The 24,109-nt window shown below is 45.1% G+C and overlaps 1 protein-coding gene across 1 annotated transcript; it reads left to right on the top strand.

The window, feature by feature from the left end:
* Positions 1-8: 8 nt before the first annotated feature.
* Positions 9-23,794, top strand: LOC135506154 (zinc finger protein 106-like). The gene is made up of 20 exons (XM_064925619.1): positions 9-115; positions 626-711; positions 971-1,032; positions 1,479-1,679; positions 2,967-4,469; positions 4,758-5,124; positions 5,246-5,315; positions 8,384-8,538; positions 8,715-9,703; positions 9,944-9,993; positions 10,222-10,364; positions 12,839-12,973; positions 15,775-15,891; positions 16,172-16,363; positions 16,753-16,815; positions 16,966-17,085; positions 20,899-20,970; positions 21,164-21,235; positions 21,324-21,470; positions 21,797-23,794. The coding sequence occupies exons 2-20, from the start codon at positions 628-630 to the stop codon at positions 21,851-21,853; spliced, it is 4,599 nt and encodes a 1,532-aa protein (XP_064781691.1). The 5' UTR covers positions 9-115; positions 626-627; the 3' UTR covers positions 21,854-23,794.
* Positions 23,795-24,109: the final 315 nt, after the last annotated feature.

The raw sequence follows: 24,109 nt of genomic DNA, 5'->3' as shown, positions 1-24,109 counted from the left end.
AACTATGACGAGGTGGATCAGCAGTGGTCGGGTGTTTTGTGGACCACAAGCATGGCGATCAAATTGGCCATGTGAGATTTGCTGAGTACAATAATATACCAAAAAACTCCCTGAGGTAAGTATGGTTTGTACACTGCAATGTATGTTTCTACACAATTCATAAACGAACATGTCTGTGGTCCTGGTATCTTGAGAATGTTTTGAAAACGTGTTTGTCATATTTTGCAAACGAAGCTAGCTAGCTAGCCAACCTCTAACATTAGCTATATAAACCTTGACAAACGGACACTAGTAATACAATGCTAAAAAGAGCTAGCTAGCTAACAATATAATGCATTGTTTGCATCTACCTGTTTGTAAATTAAATTGTAAGTGAGTGTGTATTGGATAGGTTGATTGTCATGACACACCATCTCACAGACACTCAAATATTATATTGTTGGCTCCAGGTGGTAAGAAATTGCACGGTAGGCAGTGATTCATAACTCCAAAGACGAGGAAATCTTTACGTTGTAAAAAGCCTTGTCTTTGGAGTTTTAAATCATAACAAGGTAGTTAGGTTTGAATCTGTCATTAGCTCCTTCGCTGTCTTCAAAATGTGCTGCATATCATTTTCCCTTTCCAGAGATGACACCGACTAAGAAGACCCCAAGCGTGAAGGTGGAGGTGTCTTGCTATTGTATATTATGTCGCAAGGTCTACCTGAAAAATGTAAGATCAATCGTATTATTGGTATAACCATATTTCAACTGGATTACTTGTTGCTAGACAGTATTTTATAGATGATAACAAATTATAATTGTCCATACAATATTGGCTACTGTGTCATAGATACTGTGATTTGGTTTAGCGATTCCAGGCTGAAGCCAATTGCATGCTGTTGATTGGCATTTTTCACTATTGCCATGTCTTGAGAGATGTTATTCAAGTTCAGATTTTTTTTTAAATTCCTCTCCTAACTATCCTACAGGATGCACACAAGCACATGCAGAGCATGCTACACCACCGAGAGCTTGAGAATGTGAAGGGCAGGTGAGATTCAATTCCCAACCATACAGGTCTTTTGTGAACTGAGTAACCTATCTTAATGCAGACATGTCTGTAATACTTAGTACCACGTCCCTACAAAAAAATGATGCTTTCAAGTGTAAAGACAGACTCTATTACTTGGTAGTGGTTAGTTCCACACAGCGTCTAATTTCCATTTCTAGACCTGATATTAAGTTGATATGCATTATGTTTTAATTGTAATATCAACTGTTCTTCCTGTTGTGAGAACATTTTTCCACTCAGGGCACCATTGGGAATGAAACCCTGGTCTCAATTGGGCTGCCCCGAGTAACTAAAAGTTCATAAATAAATAATCACTATTAGAGAAATAAGCATGACAAGGACTAGAGAAATAAATGTGGCCATTTAACAAACATTTGAAAGCATAACCAGGACTAGAGAAATATGCCACCCCTCCTCTTCCCCAGGGATTGTAGGCACTGGTGCAAAGTGTGCAAAGTGTCCTCTCAGGGTTTGACTGAGTACGCCGAGCACATCTCCACCCAGTCGCACGGAGACAAGATCAAGAACCCGCCACGGAAGACTAAGCCTATGTATGTGGAACAAGACCTTGACGCAGAGCTGCTCTCCAAAGTCAGGGAAAGGAACAAAGAACTGCATAAGATGGAGTGAGTTCCATGTTTATTACATTATCTCTTCATTTTAAACAACAGGAGATCTGAGAGTACTTGGTAAAATGTAAATTGTTGTGCCAGTTGAAAAAATTATTACAGCTTCCTTGATATAAAGCAGCTACATACACTACATTGTCTTTGTCGTACAAGACATGAGATACTAGAGTTTGCTTAGTGAATAAGCCATTCTTTTAGGGATGTGCATCTTTCCTTTCAAGACAATTCCAAAATTATCTTGATACATGGGATATGATACATTTCAGTTTAAAGGATTCTGTGCGATTCATTTGATTAAAGGAATGAATCGATGCCATTTGATAGGATTACGATTCGATGAACTAACATTTGTTGCACTAACACATTTTCCATTCTAAATGAAAATCTAGAGCTGATAAGAGCTCATGAGCTGGTCCTCTCTCTCTCTGTGTGTGTGTGTTAAGGATATGACTAGGGATGCACATTTTGGTCCGTTGTCGAATAAACAACCCCCATTAACCGGTTAAGAAAGGGTTAAATACTTTTATTCCGGTAAAACACAATTTTCAACAGCACACTTGATTAAAAAATAACCTAGCAAATGACATTGGATGTTACTCAACTAATAAAGCACAATGTTGCGCAAGCCATTTAACAAACATTTGAATGCTCAAGGTGACATGCATGATCAGGAATAGGCCTACCTCTTGTTGGTCAGCGCACGAAGCTGAGCACTGTTTGACTATGCTACTGATATTGCCTGGGGTTGATGCCAAATGACTTGTAGATCAATGACTGTCAACACAATCACTTGCTTAGTTCTACAATGAAGGAGAGGACACAGTTGTCACAAAAGAGGAGGTATTTTTGGAAGGGCGGCAGTGTAGCCTAGTGGTTAGAGCATTGGACTAGTAACTGAAAGGTTGCAAGTTCAAATCCCCAAGCTGACAAGGTACAAAATCTGTCGTTCTGCCCCTGAACAGGCAGTTAACCCACTGTTCCTAGGCTGTCATTGAAAATAAGAATTTGTTCTTAACTGACTTGCCTAGTAAAATAAAGGTAAAAAAAAAAACAGGTAAAGATAAACCCAAAAATTATGAACCGGTGATTCGTAATGTTTGTATCGATGTTCTGACCGATGCATGCTACATTTGGATCGCCTTGGGTCCATGCTACATTTGGATCGGTTTGGGCCCAGCGGGCCAACGCACTAATTTCTTAAAAATTTGAACCAGGAACCGATGCCGTTTGTTAAATCCCTACTGGCTTCATTTTGAACGTCATTCCGTTTGTCTTCCAACATAGGAAAAAGAAAAAGAGGAAGAAAAAGAAACTAAATCTAAAAATGGAAGCGCAGCAAGACCCGGAAAAGCAGAAAGCTCCCATGCGGAAATGTCCCAAGCAGCCAAAGGGACAAGCACTGAAATGGATACCGCAAATAGCTAAACTAAAAATAGCTAAATCGAAAACACCAAAAAAACTTTACAACGAGAAGAAACCCCAGCAGAAGACATCACAGCCACTCAGTGGTAAGATGGTACAAAACAAGGAGAACCGGCTCGCCTGTAAACTCAAGTCTCTGCCTCCTAGTCAGCCAGCCACACCGCAGGGGCAGAGTGGAGCTCAGCCTCCCTGGCCAGAGTTTAGGGGACCCCCAGGTGGAACATGCCACCTCTACAGTGAACAACACACCCAGTCCACATTGTCCCAGCCCCATCAAGTTGGCAGTGATGACAATCCTCCAATTTCTGGCAGTCCTGACATCCAGAGCCTGGGCACTAGTGTCAGAGGAAGGGGCTTCAAAGCTAGCAGGCCCAACACATTTCATAAGAACCTTAGAGGAGCCGGAGTAAATCCTGTGACGCTACCACCAGGCCAGCTGAGGTGGCCTAAAACCAGCCAGTTGGGTTACGAATTCTATGGGCAGGCACCCAGAAAGACCCAGGATATGGACTTCACTAGTGATCACCTACCTCCAAAAGGAGCAATCATCTTCAGCCCAGGGGAGAGACTCTCTGGTAGTACCACTGCCCCCGTCGCTACCTCCAGCTCAGGTCCCTCTGGTCAGGATGACAGCGACAAGGGCCAGATACGGAGCGTGGACGTCACTGTGATGTTACGTCAGGTCCAGAGAGCCCTGGGGGTGAGGGAGCCCCCAAGAGCCTCTTCCGTCACCCCGACTCTCACCACAACTCGAGGCCATTGCAGGGGGGCAGAGGCCGAGGAGGGCCTAACCAGAAGGACACAGAGGACCAAGCGTGGAGAGGCAGCCACACTTCCCAACTCCCCAGTCAGCCAGTTCAAAAGCCTCCCCTCCACCACCACCTCCCTGCAGTCCTCACAGGTTAGCACTACCAGATCTGTGGCTTCAAGTGAAACTTTGCCTCTCCCTGGCAACCAAGCTAAACGAAGATCAACCCGATACCCCAAGGTAGAGGAAACCAGTAACTCACAACCAACCAAGGAAGGTGAGGGATTGGCTTCAGACACATACGTTCCGGTTAGCAGCCAAACCAATCCTCAGGAAGGTTCAACTGTGCCCCGATTGAGCACCCTTCCACGACCTACCTCTCTGAAGAGGGACTTGACCCGACATATCAGCAAGCCCGGAGCCCACGAGCCTAACCTGAATGCAGCTCGCCGGATAAGGAAGGGCGAGGGAGAGAAGGAGACGGGGACAGGGGCAGGGCTCAAACCCACACTGAAGAAGCTGCTCAGTTCCGCGGGGTCACAGAGGAAGGTCAACTGGAGGGAGATGTACCAGGAGGCCAACCGGAAGAAGCAGGAGAAAGTCAAAGGCATGCCCAGGTGAGGGAGGGCAGCACTTAGGACTGGTTTACTAAACCCAGGTTATGTCTTGTCTTGGACAAAAACATACTTTCAATGGATATTCTTCATTTAGAATGGATGGTTTTTAGTCCATGACCAGGAAAGCAATTAGATTATTCTGGACAACTGTGTATTTTTTTTAAACAATGCTGTTTAAGACTAAGATAAGATCAAACTGTCTCTTTCGACTGTTGCCCTGGGAACATGCATCTGTGTTACTCACTACAATGTTATCTGTAATTGGAAGGTAATGGTTTCATGTTGCAGGTTTGGCATTGAACTGGTGAACCCCCTCTCTGACCCAGAGGGCCTGGCCCTGGACGAAGACGAGGACCTCCCCCTAACAGAGGGCTTCCAATGGGAGTCTGGTTTCCCCGACGGAGCCCCGCCCCCTGCAGCCCTACCCACTCCCTCTCTCCCACAGGCAATGCCTGCTAGTGATGTCATCAGAGAGCAACCGTCAGAGGCTCGGACGCTGGGATCGGAGCAGCCTAGCACTGTGCTGCGGGATAGCAGGTCATCCCGAGCCCCTCAGTCTTTATGTGTGAAGACTGAACCAGAGCGGTACAGGGAGGCAGGAGTGGACAGTGAGCAGAGACAGTTGAATACAAAGAGGAAAAAGAAGCGGAAAGTGGTAAGGGGAGGAGTTATTAGACAATCAGGCTGCTACTTTTCCCGCCTCTTTCAAGTCTATTGATGTTAACAAATGTGCCAGCTGGTGTTCACCCTTCTCTTTTCCTCGGCCTTTGTCTCAGGATAGTGACTTGTTAGACACCTCTGGTGTGGATCAGAGTGGGAAAAAGCAAAAGATTATATCAAACAGCGGTAAGTTGTCATTTAAAATTTGTGGTACCCTCCTTCCTGAAATATGCCCATATTGTTACTTCTGTGTCTACATTATAATCGGTTCTACCCCGGTTACCATAAAGAATGAGCCCGGTATTGTCACTGGACCTATTGTAAAGAGCATGGGTAGTAATTGCATAGCTTTAGATTCTATCCCTGTAACCCCACTGAACTTAATGATTTTGTCATAAATTCAGCCAATTTGACGACCGCACATAGACCAAATACCCATTTGCGTTATCTCCAACTCCGGCTGCTTTCAGGAGTGCTTGCTGTTGCTCACTAGTCAGTGAAAAAAATGTCTGAACAGCTGCACTTACCCCGGAATGAGCAGGTGCAGAGGGCTCAGGCACCACCCATGGCCAAATGAGCCGGTGCAGAGGGCTCCGGCACCACCCATGGCCAAATGAGCCGGTGCAGAGGGCTCCGGCACCACCCATGGCCAAATGAGCCGGTGCAGAGGGCTCCGGCACCACCCATGGCCAAATGAGCCGCATTGGGAACAAGGTTTGGCGTTTTCACCGCCAAATGTATTTGTCAGATTTACCTCTCGGCTTGCTTGTATTGTTGTTACTCGGGTCCATTACCGGTGCCTGGGGTATGGGTAGCCATGACTACAAGCACTGCAAAGTGAGCGGAATTAGATTAATTGAACTATCTCCGCCCATGTGGAGGGTTGGCCCACCGTCCCTGCAATAGCAGTTTTGGCACAGCTCAAACCAAGTTTATTCAATCCACTGAGTGCTTCAGCTGCAAACACAACATACAAGTCACACAAGCACACACATTTATACCTTTCGAGTAGGCGGAGTCATCTCCTTGCATGTCTAAGACGGTCCTTCTCTGTTGTTAGTCAAACACAGTAGGCTCCTCTTACTGGTATTGTCAGGACCCTCATGGAAGTGTGTGAGAGAGAGGACTGTAATCAGATTGTCTTTAGGCTGGTTCTGCAGCAACTGGCCTGCCTTATTAAGAACTGAAACTAGACTGTTGCCCTTTGCCTCCTTCCTTAGATACATTTATATTCAACAATAGCATGTTTGAGCAGAATATTAACTTTCTGCTCTTCCCCTTTTTCTCACTAACTTTCCTTACACAAAGTTCCTCTTTGCCCTTCCTTGACCCCCAACATATACATTTCTTATACGTTTCTTATGTAAAGCAATTGCCAAGTTCTGGTATGTTTAACATGAATAAGTATATTTCAAGCTAGAATCCAATGATTTATAACTTTGCAATAGAGGTATGTCAACGTCGGCAATTTTTTTCTTTGCTCCATGTTCCATATCACTTGTAACTCATTTCCATAGTCAGTCGGTGTGGTTCTGTGAGTGCATCTCAATAGTCCGAAGTGTCTTTCTTTCCTTGTCTCCCCTCCTTTACCTGCACTGTGAAAGAACCGGGAAGGGGAAAGACACTCCCCAGTATCGTTGAACCGGGAAGGGGAAAGACACTCCCCAGTATTGTTGAACCGGGAAGGGGAAAGACACTCCCCAGTATTGTTGAACCGGGAAGGGGAAAGACACTCCCCAGTATTGTTGAACCGGGAAGGGGAAAGACACTCCCCAGTAGGGTTGAACCGGGAAGGGGAAAGACACTCCCCAGTATTGTTGAACCGGGAAGGGGAAAGACACTCCCCAGTATTGTTGAACCGGGAAGGGGAAAGACACTCCCCAGTATTGTTGAACCGGGAAGGGGAAAGACACTCCCCAGTATTGTTGAACCGGGAAGGGGAAAGACACTCCCCAGTATTGTTGAACCGGGAAGGGGAAAGACACTCCCCAGTATTGTTGAACCGGGAAGGGGAAAGACACTCCCCAGTATTGTTGAACCGGGAAGGGGAAAGACACTCCCCAGTATTGTTGAACCGGGAAGGGGAAAGACACTCCCCAGTATTGTTGAACCGGGAAGGGGAAAGACACTCCCCATTATTGTTGAACCGGGAAGGGGAAAGACACTCCCCAGTATTGTTGAACCGGGAAGGGGAAAAACACTCCCCATTATTGTTGAACCGGGAAGGGGAAAGACACTCCCCATTATTGTTGAACCGGGAAGGGGAAAGACACTCCCCAGTATCGTTGAACCGGGAAGGGGAAAGACACTCCCCAGTATCGTTGAACCGGGAAGGGGAAAGACACTCCCCAGTATTGTTGAACCGGGAAGGGGAAAGACACTCCCCAGTATTGTTGAACCGGGAAGGGGAAAGACACTCCCCAGTATTGTTGAACCGGGAAGGGGAAAGACACTCCCCAGTATTGTTGAACCGGGAAGGGGAAAGACACTCCCCAGTATTGTTGAACCGGGAAGGGGAAAGACACTCCCCAGTATTGTTGAACCGGGAAGGGGAAAGACACTCCCCAGTATTGTTGAACCGGGAAGGGGAAAGACACTCCCAGTATCGTTGAACCGGGAAGGGGAAAGACACTCCCCAGTATTGTTGAACCGGGAAGGGAAAGACACTCCCCAGTATTGTTGAACCGGGAAGGGGAAAGACACTCCCCAGTAGGGTTGAACCGGGAAGGGGAAAGACACTCCCCAGTATTGTTGAACCGGGAAGGGGAAAGACACTCCCCAGTAGGGTTGAACCGGGAAGGGGAAAGACACTCCCCAGTATTGTTGAACCGGCAAGGGGAAAGACACTCCCCAGTATTGTTGAACCGGGAAGGGGAAAGACACTCCCCAGTATTGTTGAACCGGGAAGGGGAAAGACACTCCCCAGTATTGTTGAACTGAACCTGGAAGGGGAAAGACACTCCCCAGTATTGTTGAACCGGGAAGGGGAAAGACACTCCCCAGTATTGTTGAACCGGGAAGGGGAAAGACACTCCCCAGTATTGTTGAACCTGGAAGGGGAAAGACACTCCCCAGTATTGTTGAACCGGGAAGGGGAAAGACACTCCCCAGTATATTGCTTTGACATGTCCTGTGTTTTCCAGTCTTTGCTGATGGAGATGAGACTGGTAAAGACCCCCACATTAGACTATTGAGGTTCACACTTTGTTTGTGTGGTTGTTACATCCAGACTTACTCCATTCCCTGTTCTGTAGAGAATGTCCAGGTAGACCAGCTGCTAGCTGTGTCTCTGATGGAGGAGGAGCTGAGTGGTTCCCTACAGAGCCTAGACACCTCCCTGATCCAGGCCCGCAACACCCTGCAGGTCGCCTACACAGAGGTGCAGCGCCTCCTACTGGTCAAACAGCAGGTACTACGCCCGCGATGCTCACGACATCGACCTGGGTTGTGATCAGTGGGGATGAAAGGGAAGGAAACGGAGGTTCTACCTGGATTTTTATTAAGATACACATAGGAACGACCCTGGTATAGAGGATGAATAGATGAAGTGTTGCATCGGTTTCACTTTTGTTGTCTGTGTTGCAGGTTACCACAGAGATTAATGGTCTCCGAGCCAAGCGTATTGAGATCCTGCAGGGGATGCAAGGGGCAGTGGCAGCAGCTTCGGTGCCTATCCAACACCCCTCACTCCTTCCTCTGTCCAACCTCCGTATCCCCTCCCCCACTGGGCCCACCTCTGCGGCACCCTTGTCGCCCTGTCCCAATCTCACCCCGGCTTACCACTCCACCCCCTCTGCCATACCCATCCTAAACCCCACCCCCTCCACCTCAGTGAGCCTGCCTGTCAAAAAAGAGCCTGCCTCTCTCAACAGCCAGTCTCGCACCACCCCCTCGGGCAGTCCTGTCATTTCCTATCCCCTCGTGAACCCTCGCTCCACCACCCCTGTCCTCGTTCGCTCACCTCTACCCATCCCCATACCCGCCAAACCCCCTTCCACCACAGTGACCCTTCCTGCAACTACACCACCTGCTGTTGCGACACTCGGCCAGCAGAGGGTGGTGGGTAGCTCCACCTCACTGTCTACCAGCACCACGCAGCTGAGGGGAAGGCAGAGCAAGGAGAAGGCCACCAGGAGGACCAAGTCAAAGCAGGAAGACGTTCAAGACCAGAGTTCAACGGCCAGTTCCACCACCAGTGACTCAGAGGACTGGGAGGACCAAGAGGGGCTCACCCTCACCTCTGTCCACCTCGCACAGGGGCGGAAAGACCCTCTATTGGGGCAGGAGAAGGACGGGGGTAAAGGGGGTGACGAAGGAGACAGCGACTGCTACGTCGAGACAGTCACTGTAGAGCGCCAGCCGAGATCCAACATGGACGTCGTCGCCATCGATGACTCGGACGTCGAGGAGGAGCCGGAGGCCATTGTTCCACACACCCCTGCTCCCGCACAGCTCCCCTCCACCTCTCCTGCCCCACCTCGGTCTGTGTGTGTGGAGGTGAACTCTAGCGGTACCCAGACAGTCAGGGTTAAGGAGGACCAGAAGGACATCAAACTAAAGGACACCAGCTACGGGTTAGTCTCTTTACTGTACATTTACCATAAAGGAACAAACAATAATAAACAAGGACCTAGGTATCAATAACAGTAATGAAGCTAAATTGTTTGGTAATTGCTAGATCAGTGTATCCAGTCGTTATAGTGTTTCCAGGCGTTATGTTATCAGAGTATCAACCCACATTGTTGCATTAGAATCCTCTTTTGAATGCAATGCCCCCCCCTAATGTGAAATACTTGTGGTTTCTGTTTCCCCAGCAAAATGAAGTTACCACCTGTAACTGTGAAAGAGAAACATAGTCCCCAGAGTGAGTTACCTGCTTCATATGTCCACTTCCACCATTTTTTGGGCTGAAATGAAAATTTGTCAATTAGTCATAAACGTTGAATGTTAATGCCGCGCAGAGTGAGTGTATTATAGGTCTGTCTGTTTGTAGGCCAATCTACACGGTGTACGAGTTTCTGTCTGTTCCATAACTAGTGTTTGTGATATGGCTCCGTTTCCTGGTTTTGACCCTGTATCTCTCTCCCCTCAGAGTGTGCCGACGTGGCTGAGGAGCAGGAGCCGTCTCTGGGGAGCTTCGAGGGCCACACTGGCACCGTCCATGACCTCCAGATCCATGGGGGCTTCCTGTATACATGTTCAGGGGATAACACAGCACGAGCATATTGCCTAGTGGTGCGTATCTAACAGGTGTATAGTACAGGGGTCTTACACATTTTCTTGCCCAGGGACCCCCTTGCTGACAATTAAGACCCCCCCCCCCCTGACAACCGGTGACCCAGAGACCCCCGTTATACGTTAGCAAAATTTCACATCTTGTCTTATTATCTCAGGTGATTGATAATGGCAAGGAGAAGTAATCAACATTTTAAAATTAATAGATTTGGTGGATTGTTTTTCAATGTTTTGACCTACCCACATTGTAATTGCAGGAAGTCTGAACTCTAACATGGCTTATTAGTTAGAAAGGTAACTCAAAACACATGTTTGCTAAAACAAAGGTTTGTCATATGTTTGGTACAAAGTTTGGAAACCTAACTCAAGGGTTTTTCTTTATTTGTACTGTTTTATACGTTGAAGAATAATGGTGCAACTTCAAAACTATGAAATAACATGGAATCATGCAGTAACCAAAAAAGTGTTAAACAAATCACAAACAAATATTTGAGTTTTTTCAAAGTAGCCACCCTTTGCCTTGATGACAGCTTTGAACACTCTTGGCATTCTCTCAACCAGCTTCACCTGGAATGCTTTTCCAACAGTCTTGAAGGAGTTCCCACACATGCTGGCTGCTTTTCCTTCACTCTGCGGTCCCAAACCATCTCAAACCAACTCAATTGGGATGAGGTCGGGTGATTGGGGAGGCTAGGTCATCTGATGCAGCATTCCATCATTCTCCTTCTTGATCAAATAGACCTTACATAGCCTGGTGTTGTGTTGGGTCATGTCCTGTTGAAAAACAAATGATAGACCAACTAAGCGCAAACCAGATGGGATGGCGTATCACTACAGACTGCTGTGGTAGCCATGCTGGTTAAGTATGCCTTAAATTCTAAATAAATCACTGACAGCGTCACCAGCAAAGCATCCTCACACCACCTCATCCATGCTTTACGGTGACAACCACACATATGCTGAGATTATCCGTTCACCTACTCTGAGTCTCACAAAGACATGGCGGTTGGAACCAAAAATCTAAAATTTGGACTCATCAGACCAAAGGACAGATTTCCACCGATTTCCAATGGACATTCCATTGTTCGCGTTTCTTGGCCCAAGCATGTCTCTTCTTATTGATGTCCTTTAGTGGTGGTTACTTTTCTGCAATTCGACCATGAAGGCCTGATTCCCACAGTCTCCTCTGAACAGTTGATGTTGAGATGTCTGTTACTTGAACTCTGTGAAACATTTATTTGGACTGCAATTTCTGAGGCTGGTAACTCTAAAGAACTTATCCTCTGCAGCAGAGGTAACTCTGGGTCTTCTTTTCCTGTGGTGGTCCTCATGAGAGCCAGTTTCATCATAGTGCTTAATGGTTTTTGCGACTGCACTTGAAGAAACTTTAAAAGTTCTTGAAATGTTCTGGATTGACTGACCTTCATGTCTTAACCTCTCTGGGGTAGGGGGCAGTATTTTGACATCCGGATGAAACGCGTGCCCAAAGTAAACTGCCTGTTATTCAGGCCCAGAAGCTAGGATATGCATATAATGGGTAGATTTGGATATAAAACACTCTAAAGTTTCTAAAACTGTTAAGATGATATCTGTGAGTATAACAGAACTGACATGGCAGGTGAAACCCTGAGGACAACCCCACCACCCCCCACAAAAAAGACATTTGGCCTACCACTATTTTCAATATACCTTTTGGAGTGCCAACAGAAGAAGATAATCAAAGGTAAGGCGTTTTTTATATCGCTATTTCTGACTTTCGTGTCGCACCTGCCTGGTTGAAATATGTTTTTCATGCCGGGGTGCTGTCCTCAAATAATCGCATGGTGTGCTTTTGCCATAAAGCCTTTTTGAAATCTCACACAGCAGCTGGATTAGTTAAGCTTTATTTTGATCTATTACACTTGTGATTTTATGTAAGTTAAATATTTATAATTCTGTAGTTTGAATTTCGCGCTCTGCAATTTCAACAGATGTTGGCCAGGTGGGACGCTACCGTCCCACCTGCCAATAAGAAGTTAAAGTAATGATGGATTGTCATTTCTCTTTGCTCATTTAAGCTGTTCTTGCCATCATATGGACTTGGTCTTTTACCAAATAGGTCTATCTTCTGTATACCACCCTTACCTTGTCACAGCACAACTGATTGGCTCAAAATCATTAAGATGGAAAGAAATTCCACAAATAAACTTTTAACAAGGCACACCTTTTAATTGAAATGCATTCCAGGTGACTTCCTCATGAAATTGGTTGAGAGAATGCTAAGAGTGTAAAAAGCTGTCATCAAGGCAAAGGGTGGCTACTTTGAAGAATATAAAATATATTTTGATTTAACACTTTTTTTGTTTACTACATGATTCCATAAGTATTATTTCATAGTTTTGATGTCTTCTATTATTCTACAATATAAAATTGATTTGACTAACAGGCAGGCTTACAATGCTGAGATACTGTATTTTTGTCCCTGGGGTGTTCAGAGCAAAGCGTGCCAAGCTGTGTTTGAGGGCCACACCAACAAGATCAACTGCCTGCTGGTGTCATCTCTGCCCGGCCTGCCAGCACGTCTCTACACCGGCTCCAGTGACCTCACCATCCGCTGCTTCAGCATCAAGGTACCACACCCCTTTCATCACACAGTGCCTTCAGAAAGTTTTCACACCCCTTGACCTTTTCCACATTTTGTTGTGTTACAGCCTGAATTTGAAATTGATTAGGTTTTGATATTTTCGGTCGCTGGCCTATCCACAATACCCCATAATGACAACATAATACCCCATAATGACATCACAATACCCCATAATGTCAAAGTGGAATAATATTTTTAGAAACTTTTTTTTAACCATTTAATAAAAAATGAAAGCTGAAATGTCTTGACTCGCACTGTGTGCAATAATAGTGTTTAACATGTTTTTTTTTTTTATGACAACCTCATCTCTGCACCCACACGCATACAATTATCAGTCGAACAGTGAATTTCAAACAAAGATTCAACCACAAAGACCAGGGAGGTTTTCCAATGACTCGCAAAGAAGGGCACCTATTGGTAGATGGGTAGAACATTTTAAAAGCAGACGTTGAATATCCCTTTGAGCATGGGGAACTTTTTAATTACACTTTGGGTGGTGTATCAATAAACATACAGTCGTCCTTCCTAACTCAGTTGCCGGAGAGGAAGGAAACTGCTCATGATTTCACCAAGAGGCCAATGGTGACTTTAAAACTTTTAGAGCGTTTAATGGCTGCAATAGGTAGTTGACTGGTCAATTGTTTGGTCGATAGGCTGTTGGTTGACCGAGATTTCTTTAGTCGAGCAGTCGCAATGTTTATTTTTTATGTTGTATAAGACACCTGTCTGATTCGCGCTTGTCTCAGTGGACTAGTCCATTGTGGAGGCCACAGGGATGGCATAGTCCATCACTAAGACATGTTGTACTGAAATTGTATGTGAGTTATATTATGTAAAAAAATAATGGTGCCACACATATATCAAATGTGCTTTCTCCCGTGTTGGATATGTTCGCTGTCCGCGGTTCTGAAACATGATCTTCAGTGCCCTGTAGATTTGGCACCTTTCCCTATGTTGCTATGTGCATAATAGCAAATGGTTTATTTTACATGTATTTAACTAGGCAAGTCAGTTAACCCCTCTGGGATATGTGGGACGCTAGCGAATCCAAAAAGGCTTTTTAAAAATTGTTACGGCAGACTGATATTACTTATTTATTGAGTGTTTTCTCTTTTCCAAGCAGACAGAAAGGGTATATGGTAATTTAACAGCACCAGTTTGTCACACTTAATATGCACACAACTCTTATAGCCTCCTTTTTCTTGTTGTTACAATTATTATTATTATTATGATGATGATCTTTGTAATAAGTAATGCCGTTATCGTTAGTAGGCTTAGTATAGCAGCCTTGTATAACCACCATTGAGCTGTAGGCCTCAGGGAGCATCCTGTTTAGTCTTTAATACCGTAACTTACTTAGGCCTATATTTCAATATATAGGCTACTGGATCATTTGTTAATTCCATCACACAGCATACGAGACATTCACGTTTTTAAATACAATCAAGCATTTTTAGTTTAAAAATTAAATAACCAAAGGGAGCTTTGAATAATTGGCCTAAACAAAAGTAAAACGCAATTCACAAATCCATGCAGCTGTTTTTAGTCTGCTGTAATAAAGGCTTTATACATTATAAATATGTTTTTATGACTCTCTTGTACACTTAGTGTTTACACTGTTCCAAATTGTCAGAAGAAATAATATTGTAATCTAACAGCAACAGCTTGGGACACTACTCACACAACGCCTGTTTCCTATACCCTCCTTATTCTTCATCTCCAGTAATTTCCACAACCAAGTCAAATATCTCCCACAGATCTGACTTCCTTTTTTCCCCCCTGAGCAACCAGTAAACATTCTCCGGGTTTCAAGGGTTTTTTTTCACATCCTCCGCATCCATTTTGCTGTCACGTGTTTGTTTTTTGGTGTTTGTTTATCGATGTGATAATGATATGCTGTAGGTCAGGCCCTATTGGTCACATGCATGCCATGCGTATTTGTTTCACGTAAAGAGAGCAAGGTTTGAGGGAATAGGGAATGTTTTTCCTGAACAAATTAGTGATTATGGTAACAACTCTTCATTCAGAAACAAGTAAGGAACTAAATGGATGAAATTGTTGCAGCTTCAGCACAGAGAGAGCAATTAACACTTGCTGTGGTGTGCCTTCACTGTGCTTCATATGTGCTTAAAGCATCAGACAAGCTCAGTGCATATGTAGTTGGTTTTATTCAAGCACATAAGATGTCTGTCTATATATGGAAAACATTCTGACTAGTCGATTGGTTGAAAGAACAGGACGACTCTTGCTCGACCAATTCCCCCCCGGGGACAGCCCTAGTGATGGGAGAAAACAGGATGGATCAACAACATTGTAGTTACTACACAATACTAACCTAATTGACAGTGGGAAGAAGGAAGTCTGTACAGAATAAAAACATACCCAGAAAGACGGACGGGGTGCTTCTTCAAAGTTTTGACTCGGGGGAAGGGGGGCGTTATTTAAATTGTATATTTCTGGTCACTGTCATTATGATGTATTATGTGTAATGGGTCATCTTTTGATTTGAGAATTATCTTCCTATACATCACCTCCCCTCTCCCTACTGTATATCTCTGGTCCTCATCTTCCTATACATCGCCTCCCCTCTCCCTACTGTATATCTCTGGTCCTCATCTTCCTATACATCACCTCCCCTCTCCCTACTGTATATCTCTGGTCCTCATCTTCCTATACATCACCTCCCCTCTCCCTACTGTATATCTCTGGTCCTCATCTTCCTATACATCACCTCCCCTCTCCCTGCTGTGTATCTCTGGTCCTCATCTTCCTCCTTTCCCTCTTCAGTCAAAGAAGTGCCTTGAGCAGATCTCTCTGTCCGACCGGGTGCTGTGTCTGCACATTCACTGGAACATCCTGTACGTAGGCCTGGCAAATGGATCTGTGGCCAGCTTTGAGGTCAAGGTGAGTGTGTCTAAGCCTGGAGTCCAGGTCCTGAAATCATAACGCATCTCAGAGTAGGTGTGCTGATCTGGGATCAGGTCCCGCTTATCCATATGATTTTATTCTCTCTCCATTACGATCAAAAAGGCACAACCGATCCGAGATCGGCACTCCTTCTCTGAGACGCTTTGATAGGTCCCTCTATTCAACATGGTAGTTCCTAATTATAGCTTGGATCAGAATATGATACAAACAGTTGTTCTCTTCCTCGTCTCCTTCTCCCTCCCTCTCTCCCCTGCAGACCCAGAGGCAGCTGGATGTGTTTGAGTGCCACGGCCCACGGGGGGTGAGCTGCCTGGGCACGTCCCAGGAGGGAGCGCGGCGGGTGCTGCTAGTGGGCTCTTACGACAGCACCATCAGCGTACGTGACGCCAAGAGCGGTCTGCTGCTGCGCTCACTGCAGGGCCACACTAAGACCGTCCTCTGTATGAAGGTGAGGAGTCGGGTAGTTGATATGATCTAAAATAGTAATCTTATCGTGTGTCACCACTGTGTCCTTGGGTCAGGGGTCAATTCCATTTGAATTCAGTCAATTGGGGAGTCAACCCCGACCTTTTACCGAGAACACATTTCCCTCTTAGACCATATGGACAGGAGGGACCTGATCCCGGGTCAGCATTCCTACGCTGATATGGCATATTTCAGGGTTTGTTCTCCTGTAGTGGTCTGAATGTGATGCAATCGGTGTTTTATTCTCATTTTGGACACTAGAGTTAACACTTGTGATGTTAATGTAACGTTAATTTGTTGGTGGTCTTGAACGGACAACTCTGACTCTGCCTGTCAGGTATGATCATTCTTTCACCATTTGTCTGATGTCAGGTGGTGAATGACCTGGTCTTCAGCGGCTCCAGTGATACGTCTGTCCACGCCCACAACATCCACGTGAGTGTCTAACCCCTCCCATCACTTTCCTTTTTCACATTCATTCCCGTATGACGGAACAGTCACAATCTCTGGTTGCAGTTGATTTATTTCATTTCAGTCTTTTTGGTTGACATCTTCCTCGCTCCCTGTGTGTCTTTCCATGTGTAGACTGGTGAGCTGGTCCGTATCTATAAGGGTCACAGCCACGCAGTCACAGCGTTAGCCATCTTGGGGAAGGTCATGGTGACAGCCTGCCTGGACAAGTTGGTGCGTGTCTACGAGTTACAGGTGGGTCTGCCTCATCCTACTCTCCTTTAATGGCTTCATCCACTCACTCAGATTACTAGCTTATCTGTCGCTCTCTGTCTCTCGCTCTCTTTCTCAATTCCATTCAATTTGCTTTATTGGTATACCGTAACAATGTACATATTGCCAAAGCTTTGGATATTTACAATATGAAAATAAAAGAATCAAAATTGTCAACGGGACAACAGTAACAACAATAACCAAGGGTCAAAATAACCATACAATAACAATAAGCATACAGTAGAGGACATGTACAGGTTGATTGGTCTGTCTGACACTGTCCCTCATCTTATGGCAGGCAGCAATGTAGTGCGCTGCCAACCCACAGCTCTCTGCGTCCTCCCCCAACAGGACAGGTTGCCTACTCTCATCAGAGAGGTCTTTGAAACCTTGAATACGGGTTTCAAATTTGGGGTAATGACACTATCTAATTGTTTTATATTTTTGACGTTTTGTCAGGAAATGCAGCTCTGTTCTGCTGTGGTGTGGTGGTTGCAAAGCCTTTCCTTTACAGGGAGCTAAGTATTCCTGTCTACCCTTCTCAATGGCAAGGCTGTGCTCCCTGAGCCTGTACTTTGTCAAGGTTTTTCTAAGGTTTTGATCAGTAACCATGGTCAAATAGTTAGCAACGGAGTACTGTCAATTTAGGGCCAGATAGCACTGCATTTTGCTTTGTGCTTGTGTTTCCCAATAAGTAATGTAGTTTTGATTGTGTTGTAATTTGTTTTATTAGAACAGGTTTGTGAACGTAACCCCAGGACCAGCTGGATTTGATTTTTTTTAAATATGTTTTTAACCTTTTATTTAACAAGGAAGGCTAGTTGAGAACAAGTTCTCATTTAAAACTGTGACCTGGCCAAGATAAAGGAAAGCAATGCAACAGAAACAACAACAGTTACACATGGAATCAACAAACATACAGTCAATAATACAATACAAAGTCTATATACAGTGTGTGTAAATGAGGTAGAATAACGGAAGTAAGGTAATAGGCCATAGTGGTGAAATAATTGCAATATAGCAATTAAACACTGGAGTGATAGATGTGCAGAAGATGAGTGTGCAAGTAGAGATACTGGGGTGCAAAGGAGCAAAATATGGCTTTGGGGGTGAACAGTGAAATATACCTGCTGGAATGCGTGCTATGGGTGGGTGCTGCTATGGTGACCAGTGGGCTGAGATAAGGCGGGGCTTTACCTAGCCTCTTGCGACGAGCAATCCCGGATCCGGGATCGTAATCATAGCCTCAAACGAATTAGCATAACGCAGCGGACATAAATACCCCTGGAAACTTTTTCTATTCATGAAAATTGCAAATGAAATGAAATAAATGTATTCAAACACAAGCTTAGCCTTTTTGTTAACAACACTGTCATCTCAGATTTTCAAAATATGCGTTACAGCCAACGCTAGACAAGCATTTGTGTAAGTTTATCATGGCATAATGCTATGCTAGGCTCTGCTGGTAGCAGGCAACATTTTCACTGGTTCTACATTTATTGAATGGGGCATGCTTATTTAAGATGGTGAGGAAAGCACTTTTAAAGACTAACCAGGCATCTTCTACTGACGGAATGAGGTCAATGTCCTTCCAGGATGCCAGGTCAATTAGAAAGGCCTGCTCACAGAAGTGTTTTAGGGAGCGGTTGACAGTAATGAGGGGTGGTCGTTTGACCGCAGACCCATTACGGAGGCAGGCAGTGATCGCTGAGATCCAGGTTGAAGACGGCAGAGGTGTATTTGAGGGCAGGTTGGTTAGGATGATATCTATGAGGGTGCCTGTGTTTACGGATTTGGGGTTGTACCTGGTAGGTTCATTGATAATTTGTGTGAGATTGAGGGCATCAAGTCTAGATCGTAGGATGCCCGGGGTGTTAAGCATGTCCCACTTTAGGTCACCTAACAGCACGAGCTCTGAAGAAAGATGGGGGGAAATCAATTCACATACGGTGTCCAGGGCACAGCTGGGGCAGAAGGTTTTGGATGAGGGGACTCTTTTCTATGCTTGCAGGGCTTGGTAATGACCAGGTGGCGTATCGCATCTCTGCATGTCTGGCAGACATATCAGTGTGGATGACGGATCACCACCTCAAGCTGAACCTCGGCAAGACGGAACTGCTCTTCCTCCCGGGGAAGGACTGCCCGTTCCATGATCTCGCCATCACGGTTGACAACTCCATTGTGTCCTCCTCCCAGAGCGCTAAGAACCTTGGCGTGATCCTGGACAACACCCTGTCGTTCTCAACTAACATCAAGGCGGTGGCCCGTTCCTGTAGGTTCATGCTCTACAACATCCGCAGAGTACGACCCTGCCTCACACAGGAAGCGGCGCAGGTCCTAATCCAGGCACTTGTCATCTCCCGTCTGGATTACTGCAACTCGCTGTTGGCTGGGCTCCCTGCCTGTGCCATTAAACCCCTACAACTCATCCAGAACGCCGCAGCCCGTCTGGTGTTCAACCTTCCCAAGTTCTCTCACGTCACCCCGCTCCTCCGCTCTCTCCACTGGCTTCCAGTTGAAGCTCGCATCCGCTACAAGACCATGGTGCTTGCCTACGGAGCTGTGAGGGGAACGGCACCGCAGTACCTCCAGGCTCTGATCAGGCCCTTACACCCAAACAAGGGCACTGCGTTCATCCACCTCTGGCCTGCTCGCCTCCCTACCACTGAGGAAGTACAGTTCCCGCTCAGCCCAGTCAAAACTGTTCGCTGCTCTGGCCCCCCAATGGTGGAACAAACTCCCTCACGACGCCAGGACAGCGGAGTCAATCACCACCTTCCGGAGACACCTGAAACCCCACCTCTTTAAGGAATACCTAGGATAGGATAAAGTAATCCTTCTCACCCCCCCCCCCCTTAAATGATTTAGATGCACTATTGTAAAGTGGCTGTTCCACTGGATGTCATAAGGTGAATTCACCAATTTGTAAGTCGCTCTGGATAGAGCGTCTGCCAAATGACTTAAATGTAAATGTAATGATATGAGAGGCGGTCACTGTATTTTAGATGTCTCTAAAACAGAACTCTGCATACAGGGTTTCAATTGGGTGTTTGTCCATTTGGTGAAATCTTGTTTTGCAAGAGTACCCCAGACCTCACTGCCATAAAGTGCAATTGGTTCAATGACACATTTGATTAGTTTTAGCCAAATTGTAATAGGTGTTTTCAATTTGAATTTGTTTTTTAATAGCGTAGAATGTCCTGTGTACTTTCTCTCAGTTCATTCACTGCCTCATTAAGGTGTCCAGTTGAGCTTATTTTTAAACCTATGTAATTGTAGTGTATGTAGTACTCTATATATTTTGTACCAATTGAGAACTTTGGTCTAATTCCCTGAGATCTGGATCTTCTCTGGAAAATCGTTATTTAAGTCTTTTTGACATTTACTGCCAGGGCCCAGGTCTGGCAGTACTGCTCTAGCACGTCCAGGTTCTGCTGTAGGCCATGTGCTGTAGGGGACAGCAGGCACAGGTCATCTGTGAAGAGTAGGGATTTAACCTCTGAATTGTGGAGACTAACACCAGGGGCTGAAGATTTTTCTAGACTAGTGGCCAATTCTCTCTCCGTCTGTCTCGCTCGGTCTCTCTCGGTCTCCGTCTGTCTCTCTCGGTCTCCATCTGTCTCGCTCGGTCTCTCTCGGTCTCCGTCCGTCCGTCTCGCTCATACTTGATTTAAAGTGCAACACACTTAATAAAAGAACAGACACACAATATAATATGGTGAACCATCTCTGTCCTGCGATCCTCTCTTTCTCTCTCTCTCTCCTCCCTCACTCAACCCCTCTTTCTCTCCACAGTCCCACGACCGGCTGCAGGTGTACGGGGGCCACCATGACATGGTGATGTGTATGGCCATCCATAAGAGCGTGGTAAGTGAGCTTGTTTAGTCAGCCCAGAAGCCAACCCTCCTGCCTGTGGACCTAGAGGCAATATGAACAACATCTACATTCAGTACATTGGAAAGGGGACTACTGTGAATACATTGTACAGTTGATAGAATTTACAAAATTGAAAAGAGAAGTTGTGGACAATAAACTACTCTTCTCTCCTGATGCAATGTAGATCTACACAGGCTGCTACGATGGCACCGTCCAGGCCGTGAAACTCAACTTGATGCAAAACTACCGCTGCTGGGTAAGAGAAACACGCTGGGATTTACCTTCAGAATATTTCCTATCGTTTTGTCTGACAGGTCATTTTCTGACCTGACCTTTGTGTGCAGTGGCACGGTTGCTCGCTGATCTTTGGCATGGGGGAGCACCTCCTGCAGCACCTGCTCACCGACCACAGCAACCCGCACCTGCAGACCTTCAGGTGTCGCTGGAGGAACTGCGACGCCGCCTTCGCCACGCAAGACTCCTCCCACCTGGTAAGAGACAGACAGACAGGTTTGTAGACAGACAGATTGACTGATGGACAAAGACCAACAGTAGCTGCTTGGTTTACCTGAATTACAAGACTCCTCCCACCTGGTAAGAGACAGGCAGACAGTTTTGTAGACAGACAGGTTGACTGATGAACAAAGACAAACAGTCAACCTGTCTGTCTACAAGACTCTCTGCCTGAATTACAGATCTTGTTATTACAGAAGATTATTCTGTCAGAAATGCAGAATTTGAGAGCTCTTTGTATATAAGGAAGAGAGGGGGGTTATTGTCAATATTTCAGTACCTTGTCTCCCCCTTGTCTCTACAGGACCTGCCTAGCCACATGCAGACACACGTAGAGATGGACAGCAAGCTGAAAACATGACAGTAGAGAAGACATGCTGTTTCCCCAGTTCTTACTTCTGCGGATGTGTGGTGCTGAGTTGACACGGATCTCTCACCATTAGAATCAATGGCTCCATACATGGAGTTAGGCTGGAATTCTGGCATTCATTCTTCTTGGATGGTAGGAGTTGGGACCCCATTCAGTAGGCAAATGTTGAGGAGGGAAGGAGATAGAACTGAACTGTTTTCTTGTTCAGAGTAATTTCTCACTTCATCCTTTAACCCCCTGCTCTTTCCTTGTAAGAGGACACCAGTAGGACTAAAGGTTGTGACATGTTTTTAATGGACCTTGGTTTACAACAGGGATCATCAACTAGATTAAGCCATGGCATGATTTTTCATGAGCGGATTAACATAATTACAAATCATTTGTTGACTGCAAATTGACCGCAAGAAGCCCAAACAAATATATTTGACTAAAACATAATCATTTCAAACCTGGCATATGTTTGTATATGATCACATATATCTCTGTATTATGCCTGGGAATATTGTGGGACAGATTTCCAAAATTAAAACTTGGAGCTGATTGGCTGGTGTTTTAACAGTCTTATGGTCAACAATTTAAAATAGTAATTTTCAGAACTTGGGGGGGCTAAATAAAATCACAGTGGGCTGCTAGTTGGGGAACCCTGGATTACACCGTTCTACAAGGCTGTGGCTCAACGTCAGCAATTGTATTGGAACACTTGCTAAATAGCCCATACTGGGGACACACACTAACACACAGCGTATAGATTATCACTGCATAACCACACTGTAACTGATCTGTTGACATGGGCTGGTCATACATAACTACTATACATAGTCTTGTGTAGGGACTTCTATTTCATACATACATTCACACATCTATGGCGTATGTACAGGTTACTGCCAAAGTAAAGGAAACACTTGAGTCAATGAGGGATTCAAAGTATAGTGAAAGCAGGTGCTTCCACACAGGTGTAGTTCCTGAGTAAATTAAGCAATTAACATCCCATGGTGGTTATTTGGGCTGCCTAGGCTAGAAGAGTTCTGGGACTGAAATAGAGGTCTCAAAGGACGTGTCTCAGTCACCAGATCTCAGCGCAATTTAACACTTATGGGAGATTCTGGAGTGGCGAGTGAGTTTTCCACCACCGTCAACGAAACACCAAATGGTGGAATTTCTTGTGGAAGAATGGAGCATCCCTCCAATTGAGTTCCAGACACTTGTAGAATCTATGCCAAGGTGCATTGAAGATGTTCTGGCTCGTGCCCAACACCCTATTAAGATAATTTATGTTGGTGTTTCCTTTATGTTGGTTAGTTGCCTGTATGTATTGATATGCTGAGCGTGCACACACATGTACAGCAACAATAGGAACGTGTTTTATTAATTCAGAAAAATGTATATGATTTTATTCTGTTGGGAAGGATGTTTCCCATTTCAGTGGTGTAAGACCGAGACCAATGCTTACTGTAAAAGCACGGACATAAGGATTATTGACACACTTTTTTGTTTTTTTTAATGGTTTGTGATTTGCTGTGATGTGAGACCAACTCCTAACACACACACGTCTGTTTAGACATGATTTGTCATGTTATTTTCCAGTCTGTATGGAAGGGTCTCACTATTAAAGCTGCAGTATGTCACTTTTTAGGCCACCTGACCAAATTCACATAGAAATGTGAGAGAGATCCGTCATTCTCATTGAAAGCAAGGTTTGAGAAGCAGATCTGTTTTAGGTGTGCAATTTCTTTGCTTCCCATTAAATTCAGTTTTTGCGTCTTTTATTTTAGGTTTTGTACACCAGCTTCAAACATCTGAATGTACAATATTTTTGTTTATTGAGAAGATATTTCAGTGTTTTAAATCGTGCAATGATCCTCTACATCATACATGGCTTGTTTTGTCAAACTTTATTTAGGCCAACTATTAAAACATTTTACAACCAGGAAATGGTGGTGTGATTTCTGCATTACTTTTTAGATGTCTAAAAAGGACCACCCGTTTCTCAGGCTTGTGAAATAAATACATAATATATATACACCATATGGCCGCTTTAAATGCCCCACAGTGGAGTTCTGAATATTTGATGGAAACACTATGACCGGGGTATTGAACTCTTACCCTATGAGGTCAAGAGCTGGTTTTCTGTTCTACCTGAGTTAACTGCATCCACCTGGTGTCCCAGGTCTAAATCGGTCCCTGATTCGAGGGGAACAATGAAACGGTGGAATTGGCTTCGAAGTCCAGAGCTTGAGGGCTATATGA

Source organism: Oncorhynchus masou, chromosome 19 (assembly GCF_036934945.1).
Source record: "Oncorhynchus masou masou isolate Uvic2021 chromosome 19, UVic_Omas_1.1, whole genome shotgun sequence".
Taxonomy (NCBI): domain Eukaryota; kingdom Metazoa; phylum Chordata; class Actinopteri; order Salmoniformes; family Salmonidae; genus Oncorhynchus; species Oncorhynchus masou.
The sequence above is the reverse complement of the archived record's forward strand: the minus strand, read 5'-3'. Positions and strand labels throughout refer to the sequence as shown.